This window comes from Vespula pensylvanica, chromosome 8 (assembly GCF_014466175.1).
Source record: "Vespula pensylvanica isolate Volc-1 chromosome 8, ASM1446617v1, whole genome shotgun sequence".
NCBI lineage: Eukaryota > Metazoa > Arthropoda > Insecta > Hymenoptera > Vespidae > Vespula > Vespula pensylvanica.
The window spans coordinates 6086856-6107345 of NC_057692.1; the positions used below are offsets into that span (position 1 = coordinate 6086856).

The window sequence follows — 20490 nt, forward strand, 5'->3', positions numbered from 1 at the left end:
CGTTCACAGTCACCCGGAATGACGTCATCGCGTCATAACTTAAGCTGCTCATGAGTATAAGACATAATGTTGATACTAGAATAATATTTTAAATAAAAGAAAAAATATTTCATACTCATTAATTTTAGCTCTTAGCAACTATACCAAGAAAATAGCGATTATGGGTTTGTAATTTTTAATATTTATGCACATTAAACGAGCGTCAGTTACAATACTAATACGTTAAATAATATTGATCTTTTTGTTATCCTACAAGACTGAAATCAATGATTTTAAAAAATAATATTATTGAAAACCTTCGCACGTAGTCGCATAATGAAGAATAGATGATAAATATTTAATCGGGAATAAAATTTATTTTTCTTTTTTCTATTCTTTTTCTTTTTTTTTTTTTTTTCTTTTGTTACAATAAAGAATATTGATTAAACATATCGTAAGATTGATGTAATTATCCATCAATTTGATAGATTTAGAGGTTGGAAATAGATCAAGATTTTTTTTACAAAAATGTGTGAGTAAATCTTAAAAGTTTACGTATATATAATATTGTGTAATAAATATAAGATACATCGATGTTTTCGATAAATGCTTCTCTCTAAATGGAAGTATAAGTTTCAAGGCTGCTTGATAAAGTCGAATGAAATAATCTTTTGTACAATTATTTTCTCAATATATCAAATCGATTGACAAAAAAACTGCCAATCTCATTTCCGCTTATATCTAATTGATAAGTCCCTAATTTAACGCGTATTCAGATACTACATAACAGTTATTTATACGAATATTTTAACTCTTTATGTACCGAATTATATTTATAAAAATGGTTAAAAAAATGATGATAAAAATTAATTGAAAAAAAAATTGCTCAGTAGATGGGACATTAAACAACGCCGAAAAAAATACTTAAAAAATCTTTCTTATATTAAATTTATTATAATCTATTATAATATAATCATAGATTATATTAATTTATTATAATCGAATAACATCATAAAATATATCTACGAAGTTTCCTGTAAATTACGAAAACATTGTTGGTACATAAAAAGTTAAAATAAAAGTACCAATCATACATCTTCACCAATTTATATCAATGCGATAAAACGTAAAAGTATTGTCCAATGAAGTAAACTCTGACCTAATCGCATGATGTTTGATAAACGGCTCAACCAATGAATGATCAGAAAATCTTATTTTACAGATCTATCAAACGATGACTATACTTACTTAATATTTAATGATAAATTCTTATCATTAAATCATAAGATAATCGCGGAAAATGGCAAGATAACGTAGATGTTCCTTACCGATAAAGCTTGACAGTTTTAGAAATTATCGTTTTATAACTTATTGCCACACGACCATATAATTACTTTCATTGTGCCATTGTCGTTAACGATGTTAGCAAACATTTTATCATTTTGCTTTTACATTTATGCAATACTTAAATAAAAAATTAGAATGTATTAATATGAAAATTACCAATATGTAAATAATTTTCTAAAACTACCTTGCGTGTAATTTAAGATTGGTATTTTCAATTTCCATAAAATACTGCACATTGTGTACGGGTTTTCGAAACAAAATATGATTGTGTCTGTACATTCTATGTACTATATTTGTGTCCCATCACAATGAGAAGCGCGTATGGAAAATATGATCTGCTATATTAAACAAAGTAGTTCTCTTTTTGTTCTCTTTGCTTACTATATTACATAAATAAAATTTTATTCTGGAATAAGCTATGTCGATGTTAATAACCATTCTGTTGTCTGTAACTGCTCCCACCACCACCTCCTCCATATGCACCACCATTTTGACTATAACTAGAGCCACCACCACTGGAAGCTCCTCCAAAGTTATTTTGAGGAAATGATTTACTGCCATAACCACCTCCCATACCACCTAGACAAGAAATGAATATTTCACTAATAAATAAACAAATTTGGAATCTACAAGATATATTCTTGTCTTACAAAATTATATATTGAAAAATAAAATGTAATGTTATTTGTAAGAAACAAAAACTTTAAATGATCTTGATCAAATCTGATTTTCTAATAGAATATTTTTAATTAGCATAATAAAGTAAGCATGTATAGCAGTTATATTTTAAAGTACTTACCACTACTACTTCCACCCCATTTATTTCCACGATCGTTCCCACCAGCACTCCCACTACCACTACCACCGCTACGATCAAATCTCCCACTTCTATCATTTCCATCACGTCCACCACGTGATCCTCGTGGACCACCCCCACGACCACCGGATCCACGGCTACCACCTCCGCCATTACGACCACTGTATCGACCTCCTAAATAGAAATATAACATTGACATGATTTAATGAAATTATATAAATCAAAATTCTATATATAAAATAACTCTACAATTACGTTTATAAATGCCTGGATTTCTCGAAAGTTCATAAAGTTTAGGATTTACAACTTGCTTTGCTTCTTCTAGTACTTGGATTAGGTCACTAGCTTTGTGTGCATTTCCAGGTGTAAAGAAGGCATATGCAGTTCCTGTTCGTTGCGATCGTCCCGTACGTCCAATACGATGAACATAGTCTTCCGAGTTGGACGGATAATCCAAGTTTATCACAAATTTGACATCTTCCACATCTACACAACAGTTCTCACAATTATTAGGGAAAGTAACAAATACTTGATTCTTTGTGGTGGGTAATTAACTTACAAAGCGAACTAATTAAAGCTGCGATAAGTTTCCTTGCAAATAGAATTGAAATTTAAGTTCGTCGTAATCGAAACAGGGAAATTTTCAATAAAAATTATAATGGGCAAACTTAATGATTACAAATAATGCCAAACGCAACATTAATTGCCTTAAAATCAGACACGAAAAAAATCAATATCGATCGATAATAAATTCCATTTGCAAGGCATGTTAGTAACATAAATAAGTTGACCACAAAGAGCAAGTGTACATATTATTTACCTGTTTGTGCCTAAAGCTGGAAATGTAAATACATTTTTGGAAATGTAGAGGAATCAGAGCTCAGATGGTTCTCATAGAATTCTCGCTTAATGAGTGAGCGAGCTCTACATTTATTCTTAGTAACTTCACACCCTTCTCTCCCGCACCAAAGTATGGATCTGTGCTGGTCTTTGAAAATTTGGTCCTTGTGCATTGCTTCGGTAAGGTTTGAACATTGGATGAGCACCATATGCGCACTCCACTCAACCCCATGTATACTCCATTGCGTGTTTAGCATCAAGGATTTCTTTTTGTTATTTGCTGAAGTTTTATAAAGCTATTACCAACTGCACGGAAGATTGTAATTTATCGATTTACCGACGACTTTCTTCGATATAACGAATCGTCTCTCCAACCTGTTTAATAACAAATTCTAACACTGCTTCAAACTCGTAAGTATTTTAAGCAGTCTTGCGATACTACAATCGAAACATACCTCATAGAAAAGGAAATTTATAAATTATGATTTTAGAATCGATATGAATGCATTAATTCTGCAAATATTAAAACGTAAATCGATACTATATCCTATTACTCTAATCTAATATATATCAATATCTATCAGGTTTAATTGCCCTGTATACATTATAGATTCCCTAACATTGTTACTTCCATACTTTGGACCATCGCAGGTACAGAGTGAGAGTGTGTTTTTTCAAGTGGCACGGCTGAGGCACAGCGTTAGTTTAGCTTGTTGCGAGGGGGCGAAGACCAGCAGTCACGCCCCGTTCAATTATATATTCCAAAGCAAACTCTCCAGAGTTCTTATCATTGATAAAACTCCGTCGCATGTGCCTCTGAAAACACATAGAACAGCACGTTAATACCAGACTGACAAGACTTGTCTCAATCAGAGCAAAATCGAAAAACAAACGTTTCTATCTTCTTACCTGCTCATTTTCGACCTTACCTGAAATATCTTGGCATACTTTTCATTTTGATAAACTTCTTACTTTACATTGTATGTATATGTTCTGAGATTATTTTATACGATATTATATATTTTACTCAAGTCAGTTTGATTTAGAATCAATTTTTATCAAAATTGAAAACGTATGTCAAAACCCACCTAAACTAATAATGCAACTAATGAAGAAATAAGTTAAGAATTATTCCTCCTTCTTCAGACTTATTTCTAAATAGATCATATTGGTAGTAACATTTATTTGTACTTATAAAGATGTTTAAATCACTGAATCTTCTAAATGGGTGAGAAAAATTAAATATAAAACTGGCTAAATAAATATAAATTCTAAATCATTAAATACCCTGCTCCATGATATTCCTAAACAATCTTAAAGTTATCTTCATCCACGTTGCTTAGGGACTAACGTCAATCAGTCTGGCACATGCCGTTATCCGTTGCCACATCACAATATTAAGACTCTCACAACCGTGAAACAACCATCGCAGCCTGACCCTTACATCATACCCACACTTGCTAAAACAGAATCTTACCTAAACCTCTTGCTGCAACGTCCGTAGCAACTAGTATTGCTGATCTGCTATTCCGGAATTCTGAAAAAAAACATGTCTCAGTAAAAAATAATAAAATAATATGTACTAAAAATAAATTTAAATATAACTTAATTTACTTAAAAATATGTATTATTAATATATCTTACGATTTAATACATAATCTCTTTCTTGTTGACTTTTATCTCCATGGATGCCAATTGCTTGCCATCCATATCTATTAATAGCTCGTGTAATATCATCCACCTTTCTTTTTGTTTCAACAAAAATGATAGTTTTATTTTCTGGTTCATTAGAAATCTCTTCCAAAAGTTTCATTAATTTACTTTCCTTTTCATATTCTTCACATACATCCACTATTTGAAGGATATTATGATTAGCTGCTAATTGTAAAGAGCCAATATTGATTTGTATATAGTCAGTTAAAAACTCTTCTGCCAAGTTACGAACTTCTTTTGGCCATGTTGCTGACCACATAAGTGTTTGCCTATCTGGACGTATTTGTTCTACAATTTTTCTAATTTGGGGTTCAAACCCCATATCAAGCATTCTATCTGCTTCATCAAGTACCAAATATGTACATCTACGAAGATTTGTTGTACCGCGTTCCAAAAAATCTATTAGACGACCAGGAGTTGCTATACAAATTTCTACTCCTCTTTCCAGATCTCGTGCCTGTGGACCTTTAGGAGCTCCACCAAAAATGCAAGTATTTCTAACCTGTGAAGAAACTCCAAAGTCTGATGCTACTTGTTGTATTTGTTGTGCAAGTTCTCTTGTAGGTGCCAAAATAAGAGCTATAGGACCATCATTTCTACTTAATCTAGGTTGATGATTAATATGCACTATAGCTGGTAAAATATAAGCTAATGTTTTTCCAGATCCTGTTTGCGCTATGCCAACCATATCACGTCCAGACAAAGCAATAGGCCAACCTTGTGCTTGTATAGCTGTTGGTTCTCCAAAGCCTTGTCTACGAATTTCACTTAAAACATAATCTGGAAAACCACCCTCTTCAAAATAAATATTGGGCCCAGGGACATTAGAGCCTTTTACTGTGATCTCTTTGTCTGAACGGTAAGCTTCAACTGTATGAAGACTTCTTGTTGTGACATTGGGATGTGGTTGATAAAAGTCTTTTCTAAATGGTTGCAAAGTACTCATATCCCATCTAGGTTTGCGTAATCGTTCTCCAGGCTGACGGTTTTTAAAATTATTACTTCCAAAACTGCTGTTATCTCTGTTTGCACTACTTCCAAATCTTCCACCACTGCCTCCATCTCGTCCACCAAAACGGCCTCCTCTAGAACCACCTCCACCTCTCCTGTCACCACGTTCACGATCACGGTATGCCCTATAATATAATATTATTATAAAATTAAATAATGAAACTAAAATATGAGTTGAAGAAAAAACCTCATTATGAATAAAAAAGAATAATATGTATAAAGTATTAATTTGTATATCTGCCTAATTAATTCATATTCAAATTCATTAAACACACTTTACTTAATTATATAACTTATAGAAAATAAAATAGACAACTAATTATACAAAAAATTAACGAATAATAGTGTTACAATGAAATATTGATGTATGCAATAACAATCATAAATGTATAAAAGATTAATAAATACGCTTAAGCATAACAATTTTAATATTATTTTCATCTTATACAAATTAAAATATTTTTGTGTCTTTGAATAAATAGATTATATGAAATATATCTATCAATTAGAATATAAATAATACGAGTAATCACTTTTTGTTAGAACCAATTAACGTTCATATTTAAAAGCTCTTCGATCTGTCTAACGACGCTAAGCTAATAAAAGATATTGTTACATATTATAAACTACTGAACTAAACATATGTATGCGTAAATCTTTTATTTTTGTAATAATATATTCGATATAAAATTTATAAAAGCGTCTCCATAAAAATAAATTAATATAATAATCATGACGTTGTAATTTATAAAGAGAATAAGTCAACTATGACGTACAGTCAACATGGAGAATAGTCAAAACGTAGAACAGTTGATTAATGACAATAGAAATTTATACATTTTTGAAGAATTTTCAAGAATTCATTTTATAATATAATGTAACTTACATCGTCATGAAGAAGCTTATTGATTTGTAAATAGATATTCCAAAAATTTCTTGAAAAAATCAATGTACTCGCTAAAACGAGAACACTACTTGACGTCCGATTCCAAAGGAACTCACGAATGATCATCATGGTGACGTAGTATACGCACAAGAAATAGTTCCTGTTTTATTTAACACATTATGAAAAATAAAAATAAATATATATTTTAAATCATTTTTATATTTATTATAATCCAAGAATTTTTATTTTATTCATTCATAAATATATTCCATTCAATTCTTAAATATGATTGAATAATTTACGAGTACAATATACCGGAAGTCGCCAGAGGTACACAGGAAGGAATATATACTGTCAAACAGTGTGATTTGTTATTTTAACTTTCCCGCGCATACGTACTTTTGCTACTTGTGAAATTTAACCCATTTTTATATAAATGATTTTTTTTCTATTCTGGAAAACAAATTAAATTTTCTATATACTTATTATAATAATAAATAATTTATATTACAATTTGTTTACAATTGCGCAACACATAATAAAAATAATTAATATAAAAATTAGCTTTTAAATCGTGGGATAAAAAATATTAATTTTTTTGCAATCAAATATAAAAAATAAAATTAACTTTATTCAATACAAGATAAAAGAACCTGAATTCTATTAATTTTATTTTCATGATTATTATAAATAATAAACGTGTAAATAAATACTCAATAATTTATTAAGAAAAGAACTAAAACTATATTATCACAGTTACAATGATATTAACACATTGTATTGTATTAAACAACAAATTTTGAATAAAGTTATCACGATGACGTTTCAATAATAACAAAAATGTGTCTTTTATATGTAGAAGTTAAAAATATTAAATTGTCTATTAATTTTTATTATTAATCGCATAAATATATGTGTATAATATTCATGTTACATATAATATCCATAATTATCTGTGTTAGCATAGCCAACAAAATGATCTTTTTATAAACAAGTCTTTGTCAAAAATGAATTAATTTATACATTTTATAAACTTAAACAACTAAACTTTAAATTCAATAGCAACAAAATAATAAACTTTCAGTTTACAATATTTCTTTCAACATTTAGAATTTTTCTAAATTTATCACATTATATTTAAACATAAACTATTAACAGAATAAACATTAGGCATTTACATTTTCGTAAAGGACTTAACAGTAGGTTGTTCCCAATGTACCTACTGAAATAATGCTTATGCCATTTCCTTTACAAAATGTAAACTTACTTAGGTTTTCTGACTTATACCATATTCGGTAATCCGTCTTATAATACCGATTATATCTTCTTCCTTGCTTTTTGCATATTTTTGATATACGGTATTATTTGTAATTAAAAACTCACACAATAGGAGAATATAATAAAATATTTGACTTAGAAACATACTGTTAATTCTAGATAAATGTTTTACACATATCACATTTATCAATACTTTGCTTTCATGGAATCTATTTTACCTTGCAGCAAAGTATATTGTTTTTTACATAAATCGAACCACATGTGCTATAGAAATATACTTTACACTTTTAATAGCATGCTATCATTAATAAGTTTAAACTGGAATTAATATGCAGCACCTCTATATTGATAATTATTTCCATAATTATCATTACCTCCATAAACTTGGGACATATTATTTTGACTATAACTTCTCTGTGTAGTATACCCATAACCAGTATTTGGACTAATTGAATTATTTTGTTTTAAGTTACTATAATTAGTATAGTCTGATCCTGAATAACCGCTTGATCCAGATTGGTAAGAATTGTTAGAACGAATACTTCCTCGTCCTCTGAGAGTACCACTACCACGTCCTCCTCTACAATCAATATTTCCACGTCTTCCACCACTTCTGTCTAAACTTCCGGAACTACAAAAGCGTTTAGCACCTAAAATTTGAATATACGTATACTAATATTATTCTCAATCAGTATTTGTATGTAATTAACTTTGAAATTAATAGTATAACAAGAAATATGTATAAAAACACACTTCTGTTTCCAAAATTTCCTGATTTGGCCATTTCTGCCATTTCACTTAATCTTGGATTAATATTTTGTCCAGCTTCTCGTAATACTTCTATCAGATCTCCTGCATGTTTCATATTATGACTGGTAAAAAATGCATAAGCTGTTCCTGTTTGTCGTCTACGACCAGTACGACCGATTCTATGTATATAATCTTCTGATGATGATGGGTAGTCAAAATTTATTACATATTTGACATCATCCACATCTGTGAAGCAGGATTAATTAAAAGTAATAAAGGTGATATATTTATAATAAATAAATAGATATCTTCATATGTATAATTATAATTATAATGTAAGCATTATTTCTGCTCTTGCTTGTTATTATTGAGAAAATATAATAAAATAATAAGTCATCAAAGTGAAAAAAAAATATACAATGATTACATTTATTACTTTACCTGCTCTTAATTATATAATTAATTTTTAAGACATATTTTATCACATGTCAGCAGTAGTGATTTTGTAAGACTTCTTTATTTGAACTGATCATCTTATAATATATCTTTTAATTAAAATTAATTCAGATATTGATTTATTATATAATTTTACTTACTGAATATTTAATAATATTTATATTTAATAATTATTATTATGTTAGAAATAAACTACATTTTCATAAAGTAATATGCAAAAACTTTTAAATAATCAGTCAATAAAAGAAGTTTGAGAATCACCCACCTTTTGTCAGGTATTTCCGACGTAAAATCAGCAAGCGTAGTGCTGCTTGCATTTTAAGTAGACCAATTTTTGTTGTTTCATTATGGAAATATATCGTTGGCCTAGAGATTAGACAGACACAGCGGTGGTGTCTGGTTTTGGGATAGAGGCAGCATTTTACGGTTTAAGCCTGAGTGCATTGAATTTATAACTTTTACATTTTAAATAAGAGGCACCAAGTACAAAGTTTCGAAAATGTACTTGAGGATAAATTATGAAAATTATAATAATCAAAGATAAAAGATATTATGTATGTTCCTTCAAAAAAGATTAATTACAATTCCTTTATAAGAAAATGTAATTTTTATATTGATTCATATAATAGAAGACACTATTATGTCGTAGAATATATAATACTGTTATAAGATATTGTCATAATGTAACGTGTAAACTATACCGTGAAGTATTAATCATGGCAAATTATAATATTTTTAGCACAAGAGTTAATAAATATATTCTAACATAATAAAAGTAAAAAAAAAAATTTAGATAATCACTGTGTCTGCCCAATACTGGCAGTACACCACATTGTGTTAGGGAACTCTGTGCCTCTGAAAAAGAAAAGCAGACAGACTTAGTGGTAGCTTGTGTGCATTTCAGAGCCCCACATTTAAAAGAAATTCATCCTTTAGTTTTATTGTAATAAAATAATGTAAAAAATATTGTTAAAAAATAATGTTGATGTTTTTTATCTTTTTTGTACTTAATTTTATGAACGATCTAATTAAAAAATATATGGTTTTTAAATATATAGGGCTCCAAAATGTAGCTTAGAACAATGATCATAATGGTTCCAATGCATCACACATTGCTACACTCACAGCTGTCGGCCGGCCTTACTGCAATAACGCATCACTGGCTAATCCAATAAGTGTTGCCTATTCCCAGATGTATGCTACTTTACTATACCTACAAATGGATGATAAATTAAACTGTACACACCTAAACCTCTTGCAGCTACGTCTGTTGCAACCAAGATCGGCGCTCGTCCGCTACGAAATTCCTGCAACACATGATCTCTTTCCTGTTGATTTTTATCACCATGAATGCTTAAAGCTTGCCATCCATCTCTTCTAATATTTCTTGTAATATCATCAACTTTTCGTTTTGTTTCTACGAATATTATAGTTTTATTTTCTTTTTCAGTTCCAATTTCTTGAAGTAGCCTATATAATTTAATATCTTTCTCAAATTCTTGACAAACATCTACAATTTGTACAATGTTATGATTGGCTGATAAAGTCAATGATCCAATATTAAGATGGGTATAATCAGTTAAAAAGTCTTCAGCCAAAGCTCGCACTTCTTTTGGCCATGTTGCAGACCACATCAATATCTGCCTGTCAGGTCGTATTTGTTCGATTATTTTACGAATTTGAGGTTCAAATCCCATGTCTAACATTCTATCAGCTTCATCAAGCACTAAATAAGTGCATCTGGTAAAATATCGTCACGGAGAATGATATATTTATTTCTTTTAAAAAAATGTGAAAAATGGAAATTCATTTGGTATTTACCTGCGTAAATTCGTAGTTTCTCTCTCCAAAAAGTCAATAAGTCTACCTGGTGTAGCAATGCATATCTCAACACCTCTTTCTAAATCATGAGCTTGTGGTCCTTTAGGTGCACCACCAAAAATACATGTATTTCTTACAGCTGCTGATTCACCAAAACAATTAGCAACTTCTTGAATTTGTTGTGCAAGTTCTCTTGTTGGAGCCAATATTAATGCAATTGGACCATCACCTTTACTTAACCGTGGCTGATGTATAATATGCACAATTGCAGGTAAAATATACTATGAATAAAATAACATGTGATTTATAGTTTCCATAATAACATGATATTTCTTTCTGTTCATAGGTAATTTAAGCATACTTTAATATTTCACATCTGTAATGAATTAAGACTCTTTATGTAGCTTACTCCAAGTGTTTTTCCAGAACCAGTTTGTGCAATTGCAACAAGATCTCTACCACTAAGCGCTATTGGCCATCCTTGTGCTTGAATTGCTGTAGGTTGTGAGTATCCTTGCCTACGGATCCCTTCCATTACATAAGGTGGGAAATTACCTTCTTCAAAATACTGAATAGGATTAGGAATATTAACTCCTTTTACAGTTATTTCAGCATTTTCACGAAATTGTGCAACTTCTTCCTTTGACCTATTATCATTCATATTTTAATATAAGAAATTTATCAAAGGAATAATCTAATCATATAATCATAATAAAACATACCTGTTTCTAACAGCAGGATGTTCGATATAAAAATCCTTTCGCAATGGCTCTAAAGAACGAGCATCCCAATTTACTTTCCTTAAACTTCCTCCAGGTTGTTTGCCCTTTAGCCCACCTCGTCCAGTACTAACACTACTTCCTCTTCCTCGTCCATTAAATCGACTATTAACATTTCCTCGACCATTATCACTACTCCCTCTATTATTTCCTCTACCACCACCTCCTCTGCGACTTCTGCCTTGATCTCTGTCTCTGTTATACCTATATTGTATATAAATATAAAATAAAATAAGAATCATTAACACTAAAATTTTTTTTCAACAACTTAAAATATATTATAATTATAATTCCTATAGGTGAAATGAGAGATCAGAATGATAAATAAATGGTTAGAAAGGAATACCATGATTATAATAATACTTTATATTTATACTAGTGCAATACATAATATAATTATATTCTTCTCCCAATTCTGTTAACAACCTACAACTTTAATTGCTCTAACTTCTTTTCCAGTACTTGACTACTTTTAATAAAATAAGTTGATTCTAGGAAACCAAGCTAAAAATATAAAAATTTTTTGTTTTCCATAGGAGTATTTGAAATGAAAAGCGCCTTCACTTGATCGGATCTGTGCATTTTATAATTTTTTGGTTCTAGACCAAAAACAATATTTACTTTTTTCCAACCTAACAATAATTCTAATAATATTGTTTTGAGCCAAAATAAAAGCTAATACATGCCTTGCACTGTCACTAGTATTAGAAATAAAAAAATATTCTAATATGTATTTCAAAACATATACACAGTCTCTTTTCTCAAAATCGTATGCTTAATTTTTTCACATTTTATAATTTTATATATTTATTAATCCATATTAATTTATGAAAAAAACACTTGTAAACACTGATAAAAATATTTCTTGAAAATACAATTAAAAGAAAATCAGTAATTAAATGATTAAATTAATTATGTCATTATATTCTGTTTTAAATTGAATGCATAAGTTACATAGGTTTACTAAATATTAACTATTCGATATATAAAATCGGCATTTCAATTATTGATTACTGATGGCTGCATTACGGTTCTGCGACAGATTCTAGATATAACGAAAAGTAACGCAAGTCAAATATAATTCGAATATTTCATGTAAAATCAATTAAAGCTATTTCTCAAAGAATCATTTTTTAATAGAAAACCGAAATGACATACTGTACTTACATATAGAAATCCCAAAATTTCTACCGCGGCAAGCAACAGATTAATTCACCTTTGCGGAAAGTCCCGTACAAAACGAATCGATAAATTGCTACCAGCGAATAAAGGTGAATATCAACGGTTTTATGAACCTCACGAAGTTTTAATTGTTAAAATGGGCTTTAAAGAAAATGTTTCGATAGTTTATAAAATCACGAAGATTAATACACGAAAAGGAGATTATTTTTGTGTTAGCCGGTGAATCACTCAGATCAAATTGACAAGTGAACTTCCGAAAGTAGTTCCGTGTAAACTGTTACCATGACATCGCGGCGGAGTAATACACTGATTCACATTCGTGAGTCTTCTTGAAATCCATATTTCCCAATGTTTGTCAAAGGTAAAAGATGGCGCTCAAGCATAGAAAGTATTTGTTGACTGATTTTGATCATATCAATTAATAAAACTATTTTTAGTTGTTTCCAAGTATTTATTTTAAATTTAATAAAAAGATATATAACTTTTATATGATATTTTTGTCATTCGTTGTAAATTGAAAATCATATATTCATAGCCTAATTTTTATAATCTCTATTAAACAATTCAAAATTGCCGCTAGTAATTAAGTCGCTCATTGATGCTGCTATATTCACATTAATTTACACTGTGAAGTTAGGCACAAAAAGTAATGTGTATTTAGTGTTACATGCGTAGATATTCTTGTAATGTATTTTTTCACGATTAGAGACGTATACTCTATACTTTTAAAGTCATAATGTCACCTGAAACAAATCATGTTAGTGATTTCAGTTCTCCAAAAATAATTATGATAATATATAATTAATTCTAGCCATAATGTCTCTTGTATCTAACCTATAGTAAAAAATGTAATAAATATATCATGGATGATCAATAATAAATATTCGTATTTTCAGATATTTGACACTCTCAAAGTACTTCATTTACCATCTCATCTTTCTGATCAGCGACGAAATGAATTATTTCAAAAGTATGGTGCTATAAAAACACGTACGATACGGCCTTCTAGTAAATATACCATAACTTTTGTAAAATTTCCATCACATAATGCAGCAAATGAAGCACTTTTACGTTTACATCAAATAAAAGTCAAAGGACAGTATTTATCAGTAGAATTCGCTAAAAAATCTATGCCAATAGAATTTTCTGAAAATGAAACTGATCATAAAGATATTATGAAGGATGAAATAGAAAAAGAAACAGTTAATAAATCTCATTTTCAAGCTTTTTTAAAACGATTATATGGAAGCTCAATGAATCAAATTTTTACACAGCCACCATCACCAAATATAAAATATAAATATGCACCACCAACAAAAAATACTTTGTTGAGGATAGTTATACAATTATTGAAAGAACCAGCTTTTTATACTCAGGTATCATAATTCAATCACAACCTTTATTTTGTATATTATCAACATTTTTATTATTATCACTTTATCATTTAAGGTGTTACATTTAATGAACAGAATGAATTTACCTCCACCATTTGAAGAACTAGAAGTAGAATTTCCTATGTTAAAAGAAATTTATGATATTGAGAAATATAAAGATATTTTAGGTGAAGATATATTTGAATCAGTAAAAGGGAAAGGTAAGTAATTTTGAATTTGAAATATTTAATTTTTAATTTAATTTTTTATTTTTTGATATAGGTTTTTCGCAAAATGACAAAAAAGATGAAGAAACTGATGAAGAAGAATCTGAAATAGAGTCTGATGAAGATATTAATGTTAAATCTTTACAAAATGTACCTATAAAAAGGAAATGTATACAATCTAAAAAACGATTAAAAATTCCTAAATTTGTTAATCCTGCAAAACAGGCAATGGCATCTAGTTCTATTCAAAAAGCAATCAGACCAGAAGATATGTTTGAGTCTGTACAGCTTGGTGAATCTAAAAGTTTAAAAATTGAATTGAAAACTGTAGATAAATTATTAGAAGGAGCAAATGTTTCATCTGAACATAATCTTGATAATACTCAAGAAACACAAAGTGGATTTGGGTTAATGTTTCCCACTAAGAATATCGAACATTCGAAAAAAAATATGGAACATTCTTGTGAAGAATCTCTTGAAAAATCTACTGAGCAATCACCTGAAAAACCTGAGTTTATTACAACAGAAGAATTAGCATCAAACAGAATATCAATTAATGGTAAGAATATTTCTAATTTTACTTGTCACTTATACAATAATAGAAATTTTGAATAAATTAAATATTCTTATTCTATACATCTCATAGATCAGAGACTGCTTCCTGTTTTCAAAAATTACCATGCTGGAAAACCAACAAATCGATTGTATATAAAAAATCTTGCAAAACATGTTGAAGTAAATGATTTGCACTATATCTACAAGAAATATGTAATACCAGGATTACCAAATACTGAACATGAGTAAGTTGTACATATATATTTAATTTAATATAATTATATACTAGATATACATTTTAATCATAAAAATTTATAATTATAGATATAACGTTCGTCTCATGCAAGAAGGTAGGATGAAAGGTCAAGCATTTGTCACATTACAAAATACAGTTCAAGCACAATTGGCTCTACAAGAAACTAATGGTTATATCTTAAAAGAGAAGCCTATGGTTGTACAGTATGCTAAAGTATCAAATAGCTAATATATACTATACATATGTCTCACAAGATGTTCCTCTTTGTATTTGTAACAATCTATACAAATATTTTTCCTTATATCCTTTTCTTTATCTTGAGAATTGTAAATAATAATTTAACAAAAATTGTAAATCAACATTATTTTGTGTGAAAAATTTTTGTAAGATCAAAAAATTTATTCTATTTTTTGTTGCGTGATTTTTAAAATTATACGGAGAATCGATCAAATTGAAAACTTATTGTAAATACAATAAACAAATCGATAGATATTATTGACATGTTAATAAATTAAATAAAAGAAGTAATAAAATAAATATTAAGAAGATGAATCTTTCAGTCGAAAACAATTACGAGAGAATATTTGAAAAATTTGAGCTAAATAAAATAGTCTCTTGTATGACTGACGTAGTAGTACATACAGCCGCGTCAGCGTAGGTCGGCGCCCGCCTGGCACAATGGCATTGAGTAATTGTACAATCAGCCGGTAGAGTACGCTGAAGTTACGTTTCTTTGCTCGATCACATTTATAAGAAATCGTACATGTATGCACGCGCGTCCAACGTCCGGTTCACCGACCACCATCACGTATCAAACCGTACACGGAACCTATAGTACACTCCGCTCCGTCGCCGTCCCATATCTTTTCTTTCTTTCGTTGCTTTCGTGTACTTGTTAATAATCCTGAAAACACGATGGACGTTACTCTTTTATTTCAACATTCGCAGTACGCGATACCAATTGGAATCGTTCTAATTTGTGCCATCCTCGTCTTTGCTTTCGGTTTCAAGAAGGCCGAGCAACCACCGTTCGCTCAACTCTCCGACGTGGACCGGAAACTTAGCAACAAGAAGCGCGGTAAAACCAAAGATAAGGTCGGTAGAAAATTCAAATTATTTCTATCATTTAAGATACCATTATTTTTCTTTTTGATTCACGTCTCGTCTATCATTTCGATGATTTTGAATCGCCATATGGTTAGTTTGCTAGTTGTAGCGGCGAGTAAAAGCGTGCGCACACATGTATGATAATCAGCTGGTTTTGGTTGGAACAGTTTGTATACGTGTACGGTGTCCATCGAGTATATGACGTAACAATAGTACGTCGAAACGTGAATAATGTTTTTTTGTATTTCACAATACTTTTTGCTCTTTGTTATTTTTAATTTCGGCGATAGCTTCTTCTTTTATTTAATAATATAGTATACTTTCTATAAGATTTGTTATCCCTTTCAGAAAGCTAGCAATGGTCAAGTAGCAAGTGAGAAAGCAAGTCCACTTAAAAAAACTGTGGTATCAAAAACAGAAATTTCATCAAAGAAATCTACATCAAAGGCAGATGAGATGGATAGTAAGTCAAAGGAAAAGAAACAAGAAGATAATAAAAGCTATGTTAAGAAGGAAAAAAGTCAAATTGATGCAAAAGATGTAACAGAAAATAAAGTTGAACAAACAAAAAATAAGAAGAATTTGAAAAATTTAGTTCAAGAGAAACCAGTAGATTTTGATGATGGTAAGTGTGTGATATTATTTCTTAGATTTATAAACTAAACAATTTTTGGTATACTTGGTATATAAATTAATATGTGTATATAAATATAGGAGATTGGGAACAAGCATACTCTAGAAAAGATAAAAAAAATAAAAAAAAAGAAGAGGAAAGCCCTTCAAAGAAAGGTAAAAAAGCCACAAAAAAGGCTGATATAATTAATGAAGCTGTTGCAAAACAGAAGGAACTAGATAAAGGTGAAGTTAAAGACAAAGTTGCTAAAGAAACAGAAAATAAAGAATTAAAGGAAAAGGATAAAAAAGAAGTAATACTTACTCCAATTTCTACTGACAAGGTTATTCAGGAGAAAGAATCAGAAAAGGAAGAAGAACAAAATAAGGTATGATATTGATTATATATTTTTTCTATTAATTTAGTAAAATCATGATAGATTTATCACTAATTTAAACTTATATAAATAAAGAGGATATGCGAATATTAAAGATATAAGTAATTTATACATTTACATCTTATTATACAGACTGAAAAATTAGAAAAAGAAGAAAAAAAAAGTACCAAATCAAAAAAGAATAAAAAGATTTCTGAAGAAGAAAATATACAAGTATCAACAAACTCTAGAGCAGATATAGATGCTAAACCTGTTGAAAATTCAGTACAAAAAAAGAAAAATGATGTGGAGAAAAAGGTAGATAATTTTGATCCTAAAGTGGAACAAGCATGGGAAAAAAATACTTCTGCATCTGATGAATCAGGAGGTAATAAAACCTTACGTAATTATTGTAACTTGAGTGTTAAAGCAACTTTCATTAATACATTTCATCACATATGTTTGAACAGATGCAAAGTTGCAGAAGAAAAATAAGAAGAAGGCTCGGAAAGATAACTAAGGAAAGTCAAAAGGAATGATAAACTTCTCTTACTAAGAGGAAATGGAGTGAGAAACCTACTTGATTCAAAAAACATGCATTGCTTTGAACAAGATGGGTGCTTTTCAAGTGACTTACCAATCAACCGCCTGACCAAATCGTTCCTCATTTTTGTATATAATATTAATTGGATTAAGTTCTTTAAGCGAATACAGTTACATATAGGATTCATGACATCAGGTGCGTACATAGCATTCATAAAAAGACTTCTTAAATATTCCCACTTTATTTTGACATGTCCACTGTAGCTACCCTATAGCTGGGGCATAGCTGCCTTGCATTTAATGAAAGGGGCATAAGTCATAGTTTTTGACATAGTGTAATCAGACAAGATAAATTATTTTAACATGGTACATGTTTATAATAGCACATTACATCTCCCTTGATCTGTAGAGATATATCATGGCTCTAGAAGCAAAACAGTTTACATAGTTAGAATCTAGTACTTATGCCATTCTATTTTTTAAGGTAAACGTATATTTTATATAGGAAAATTTTAGTTTGCAATACTATATAAATATGTTCATTAATTTGTTTTTTATTAGTTCATTATAGTTTCTAATCATTTATTTATACTTCAAATATCATAAACCAAAATGTAGAAAGTATAAAGTATACTTCAAGTTGTCATTATTAGGACAATCTCTTAAAAGAAAAACATACAGAGATCTATTAAAGACATATTTTCCTACATAAAGGATAAAAAACTACTTTTGTTAATATTACTGCTTAAAAGAAATATCTGTGAGTCTTTTCCTGAATTTTAAAAAAGTTTATACATTTTTAAAACAGTAAGATATATCAAATTATATTTATACTTGACTTCAAATAAAAACAGAATATTATTTTTAACTTCTCTAAAAAGTTATAAAATTTTACTGAAGAAAATACAAATTTCATAGAGATCTTTTCTATTATCAGACAACTTATTAAAATTTGACTACATTTAACAAATGTTTTTTTTGTACTAGAATGTGATGCTGATTATAAATAAATTTATAATGATAAGTGTGTGCCAAGCACTAAGAAATCTATACAATCAAGTTATAGTAAAAACCATTTGAAAATACTGTCCAGATAGTATCAATAGTTTTGATGTACTATTGGACAATACTTTAAAAAATCAATCATTATATTATAATATAGAAATTATATTTGTGAAGTAAAAATGGTTGGTAAAAAATAGAAAATATATATATATATATATTATTAAAAAATAATTAACTGTAAATATACACATTATTGTTATATTAATATTCTGGAAAAAAAACTTAAATAAGCAATATGGGCCTAGCAAACTTTGATTTTCTAAGTAATTCAAAGTTTGTATTCACATATCTTATTTTTTATTACATTTAAATAAACATAATATATTTCTTTGATACGAACTCTACATGACAAAAGATTTTACCTAAATACAATACAAAAATAAAATAAATTATTAATTGCTGACAATACTTTGCAGTATAGACATAAAACAAAATTTGAGCTATATGTCATAGATAAATTGAAATACCAGAATACAGACTTGAATTGAGGCTTAATTTTCAAACTATTGTTTGTTATTACAATGGATCTCAGATAATTGTTTTATTTAAGTATTTTGATAGAATGATTATAATGACGTTTAATGTTTTTGCTAAGTCCACATGTGCGTACATCACAGTGCTATAAAAATATAGAAATTGTTTTGTGGGAACTAAATTAATTTTTCATGCTTTATATTGCTACAATATATTTAAATATATCTAATAACAATTGGTACAAAATCTGGAGCAACAGATTACTAATGAGTGTGGTTAAAGTTTTATCAGATATATATTTTTTTTCATTATTATCCATGTAAATCATTTTAATGAGCCTTTTTTTATTATGGCTCATGTAAAGTGGATAGATAAGTATTTTTTAAATGTATCAGAATTCATCTGTAAAAATGCTTTTGTGTAAAATGTTAATAATTGTTTCATTAATATATAAAATAGCATGCTCTGTATAAATGCTAAAATGTTGATGGTAATTATGTATAAAGATAAATGTGTTTATATAAAAACAGATGGATTAGAAGCATATATATTATATATTATAAATCTTATTTTACATAACGTACATAAGCAGCTTGTATTTTATTAGAAAACAATATAAAATGTGAAAAAGTCTATTATTTGCAGCTATCAATTAAGAATATATTAATTATTATAATTATTGTAGGCATTAATTGCATATTTACATTTATTTTACATAATTCATTTAAACGTTATTTAATAATGTTTATGATAACTTTGAGTTTTATTGAAGAGAGTAATGTAGAGAAAAATTTGAAGCAAATGCCTGATGAAATCTTGTGATAAGCATTTTGTATATCTGAACTTTATGGTTTGAATATGCATAATGGGACCACTAATGGTTCTTCATAATAAAAAGGAAGCGGAGGGTACCTTATTATATATATATTTTTTTTATAAATATAAGAATAGAATACACAAAATAGGAAAATTTTTTCATGTTTCGTGTTTTTTCAAATATCAGTAATTACAAGATCTTTTCTGTAGTATAATAAGAATTATA

At 28.9% G+C, this 20490-nt stretch overlaps 4 protein-coding genes across 9 annotated transcripts; 2 read left to right on the plus strand and 2 right to left on the minus strand.

Annotated features, from left to right (window-relative positions):
• Positions 1-375: 375 nt before the first annotated feature.
• Positions 376-7011, minus strand: LOC122631064 (probable ATP-dependent RNA helicase DDX5). Of its 4 annotated transcripts, XM_043816279.1 has the most exons (6): positions 6594-6993; positions 4628-5832; positions 4461-4520; positions 2399-2629; positions 2126-2317; positions 376-1905 (listed from the first exon to the last, which is right to left on the minus strand). In XM_043816279.1, exons 1-6 carry the CDS (start codon positions 6599-6601, stop codon positions 1754-1756), a joined length of 1848 nt encoding a protein of 615 aa, XP_043672214.1. In that variant the 5' UTR covers positions 6602-6993; the 3' UTR covers positions 376-1753. The 4 variants fall into 4 exon arrangements, 2 of the variants coding, with proteins under 2 accessions (XP_043672214.1, XP_043672215.1); XR_006327609.1 differs by lacking the exons at positions 376-1905; positions 2126-2317; positions 2399-2629 and adding exons at positions 3003-3358; positions 3439-3799 and having other exon boundaries at positions 6594-7011; XR_006327610.1 differs by lacking the exons at positions 376-1905; positions 2126-2317; positions 2399-2629 and adding an exon at positions 3003-3799 and having other exon boundaries at positions 4271-4520; positions 6594-7008.
• Positions 7012-7469: 458 nt separating this feature from the next.
• On the minus strand, positions 7470-13183 carry LOC122630983 (ATP-dependent RNA helicase dbp2-like). Its single transcript, XM_043816112.1, has 7 exons — positions 12845-13183; positions 11621-11881; positions 11308-11545; positions 10899-11179; positions 10324-10817; positions 8625-8867; positions 7470-8521 (listed from the first exon to the last, which is right to left on the minus strand). Coding segments are annotated over exons 1-7 (1845 nt in total). The 5' UTR covers positions 12847-13183; the 3' UTR covers positions 7470-8195.
• A 338-nt stretch (positions 13184-13521) lies between these two features.
• Positions 13522-15523, plus strand: LOC122630984 (RNA-binding region-containing protein 3). Of its 2 annotated transcripts, XM_043816114.1 has the most exons (6): positions 13522-13616; positions 13756-14235; positions 14309-14453; positions 14515-15018; positions 15106-15259; positions 15339-15523. In XM_043816114.1, the coding sequence occupies exons 1-6, from the start codon at positions 13596-13598 to the stop codon at positions 15496-15498; spliced, it is 1464 nt and encodes a 487-aa protein (XP_043672049.1). In that variant the 5' UTR covers positions 13522-13595; the 3' UTR covers positions 15499-15523. The 2 variants fall into 2 exon arrangements, with proteins under 2 accessions (XP_043672049.1, XP_043672048.1); XM_043816113.1 differs by having other exon boundaries at positions 13526-14235.
• Positions 15524-16013: 490 nt separating this feature from the next.
• LOC122630985 (cilia- and flagella-associated protein 251-like) lies at positions 16014-17892 on the plus strand. Of its 2 annotated transcripts, none has more exons than XM_043816115.1 (5): positions 16014-16365; positions 16726-17002; positions 17092-17378; positions 17520-17754; positions 17837-17892. In XM_043816115.1, the coding sequence occupies exons 1-5, from the start codon at positions 16186-16188 to the stop codon at positions 17884-17886; spliced, it is 1029 nt and encodes a 342-aa protein (XP_043672050.1). In that variant the 5' UTR covers positions 16014-16185; the 3' UTR covers positions 17887-17892. The 2 variants fall into 2 exon arrangements, with proteins under 2 accessions (XP_043672050.1, XP_043672051.1); XM_043816116.1 differs by lacking the exon at positions 16014-16365 and adding an exon at positions 16454-16589.
• Positions 17893-20490: the final 2598 nt, after the last annotated feature.

Excerpts from the sequence above, each read along its gene's own strand:
- LOC122631064 (XM_043816279.1), bottom strand. Across the intron at positions 4,521-4,627 it reads AAGAGATTATGTATTAAATC|AATTCCGGAATAGCAGATCA; the intron begins GTAAGATATATT and ends GTTTTTTTTCAG. Across the intron at positions 2,318-2,398 it reads AAATCCAGGCATTTATAAAC|GAGGTCGATACAGTGGTCGT; the intron begins GTAATTGTAGAG and ends ATTTCTATTTAG.
- LOC122630983 (XM_043816112.1), bottom strand. Across the intron at positions 11,180-11,307 it reads GTTCTGGAAAAACACTTGGA|TATATTTTACCTGCAATTGT; the intron begins GTAAGCTACATA and ends TTTTATTCATAG. Across the intron at positions 10,818-10,898 it reads GAAACTACGAATTTACGCAG|ATGCACTTATTTAGTGCTTG; the intron begins GTAAATACCAAA and ends ATATTTTACCAG.
- LOC122630984 (XM_043816113.1), top strand. The coding sequence starts at position 13,726 with ATGATCAATAATAAATATTCGTATTTTCAGATATTTGACACTCTCAAA. Across the intron at positions 14,236-14,308 it reads AACCAGCTTTTTATACTCAG|GTGTTACATTTAATGAACAG; the intron begins GTATCATAATTC and ends TTATCATTTAAG. Across the intron at positions 15,260-15,338 it reads TTACCAAATACTGAACATGA|ATATAACGTTCGTCTCATGC; the intron begins GTAAGTTGTACA and ends TTATAATTATAG.
- LOC122630985 (XM_043816115.1), top strand. The coding sequence starts at position 16,186 with ATGGACGTTACTCTTTTATTTCAACATTCGCAGTACGCGATACCAATT. Across the intron at positions 17,003-17,091 it reads ACCAGTAGATTTTGATGATG|GAGATTGGGAACAAGCATAC; the intron begins GTAAGTGTGTGA and ends ATATAAATATAG. Across the intron at positions 17,755-17,836 it reads TGCATCTGATGAATCAGGAG|ATGCAAAGTTGCAGAAGAAA; the intron begins GTAATAAAACCT and ends ATGTTTGAACAG.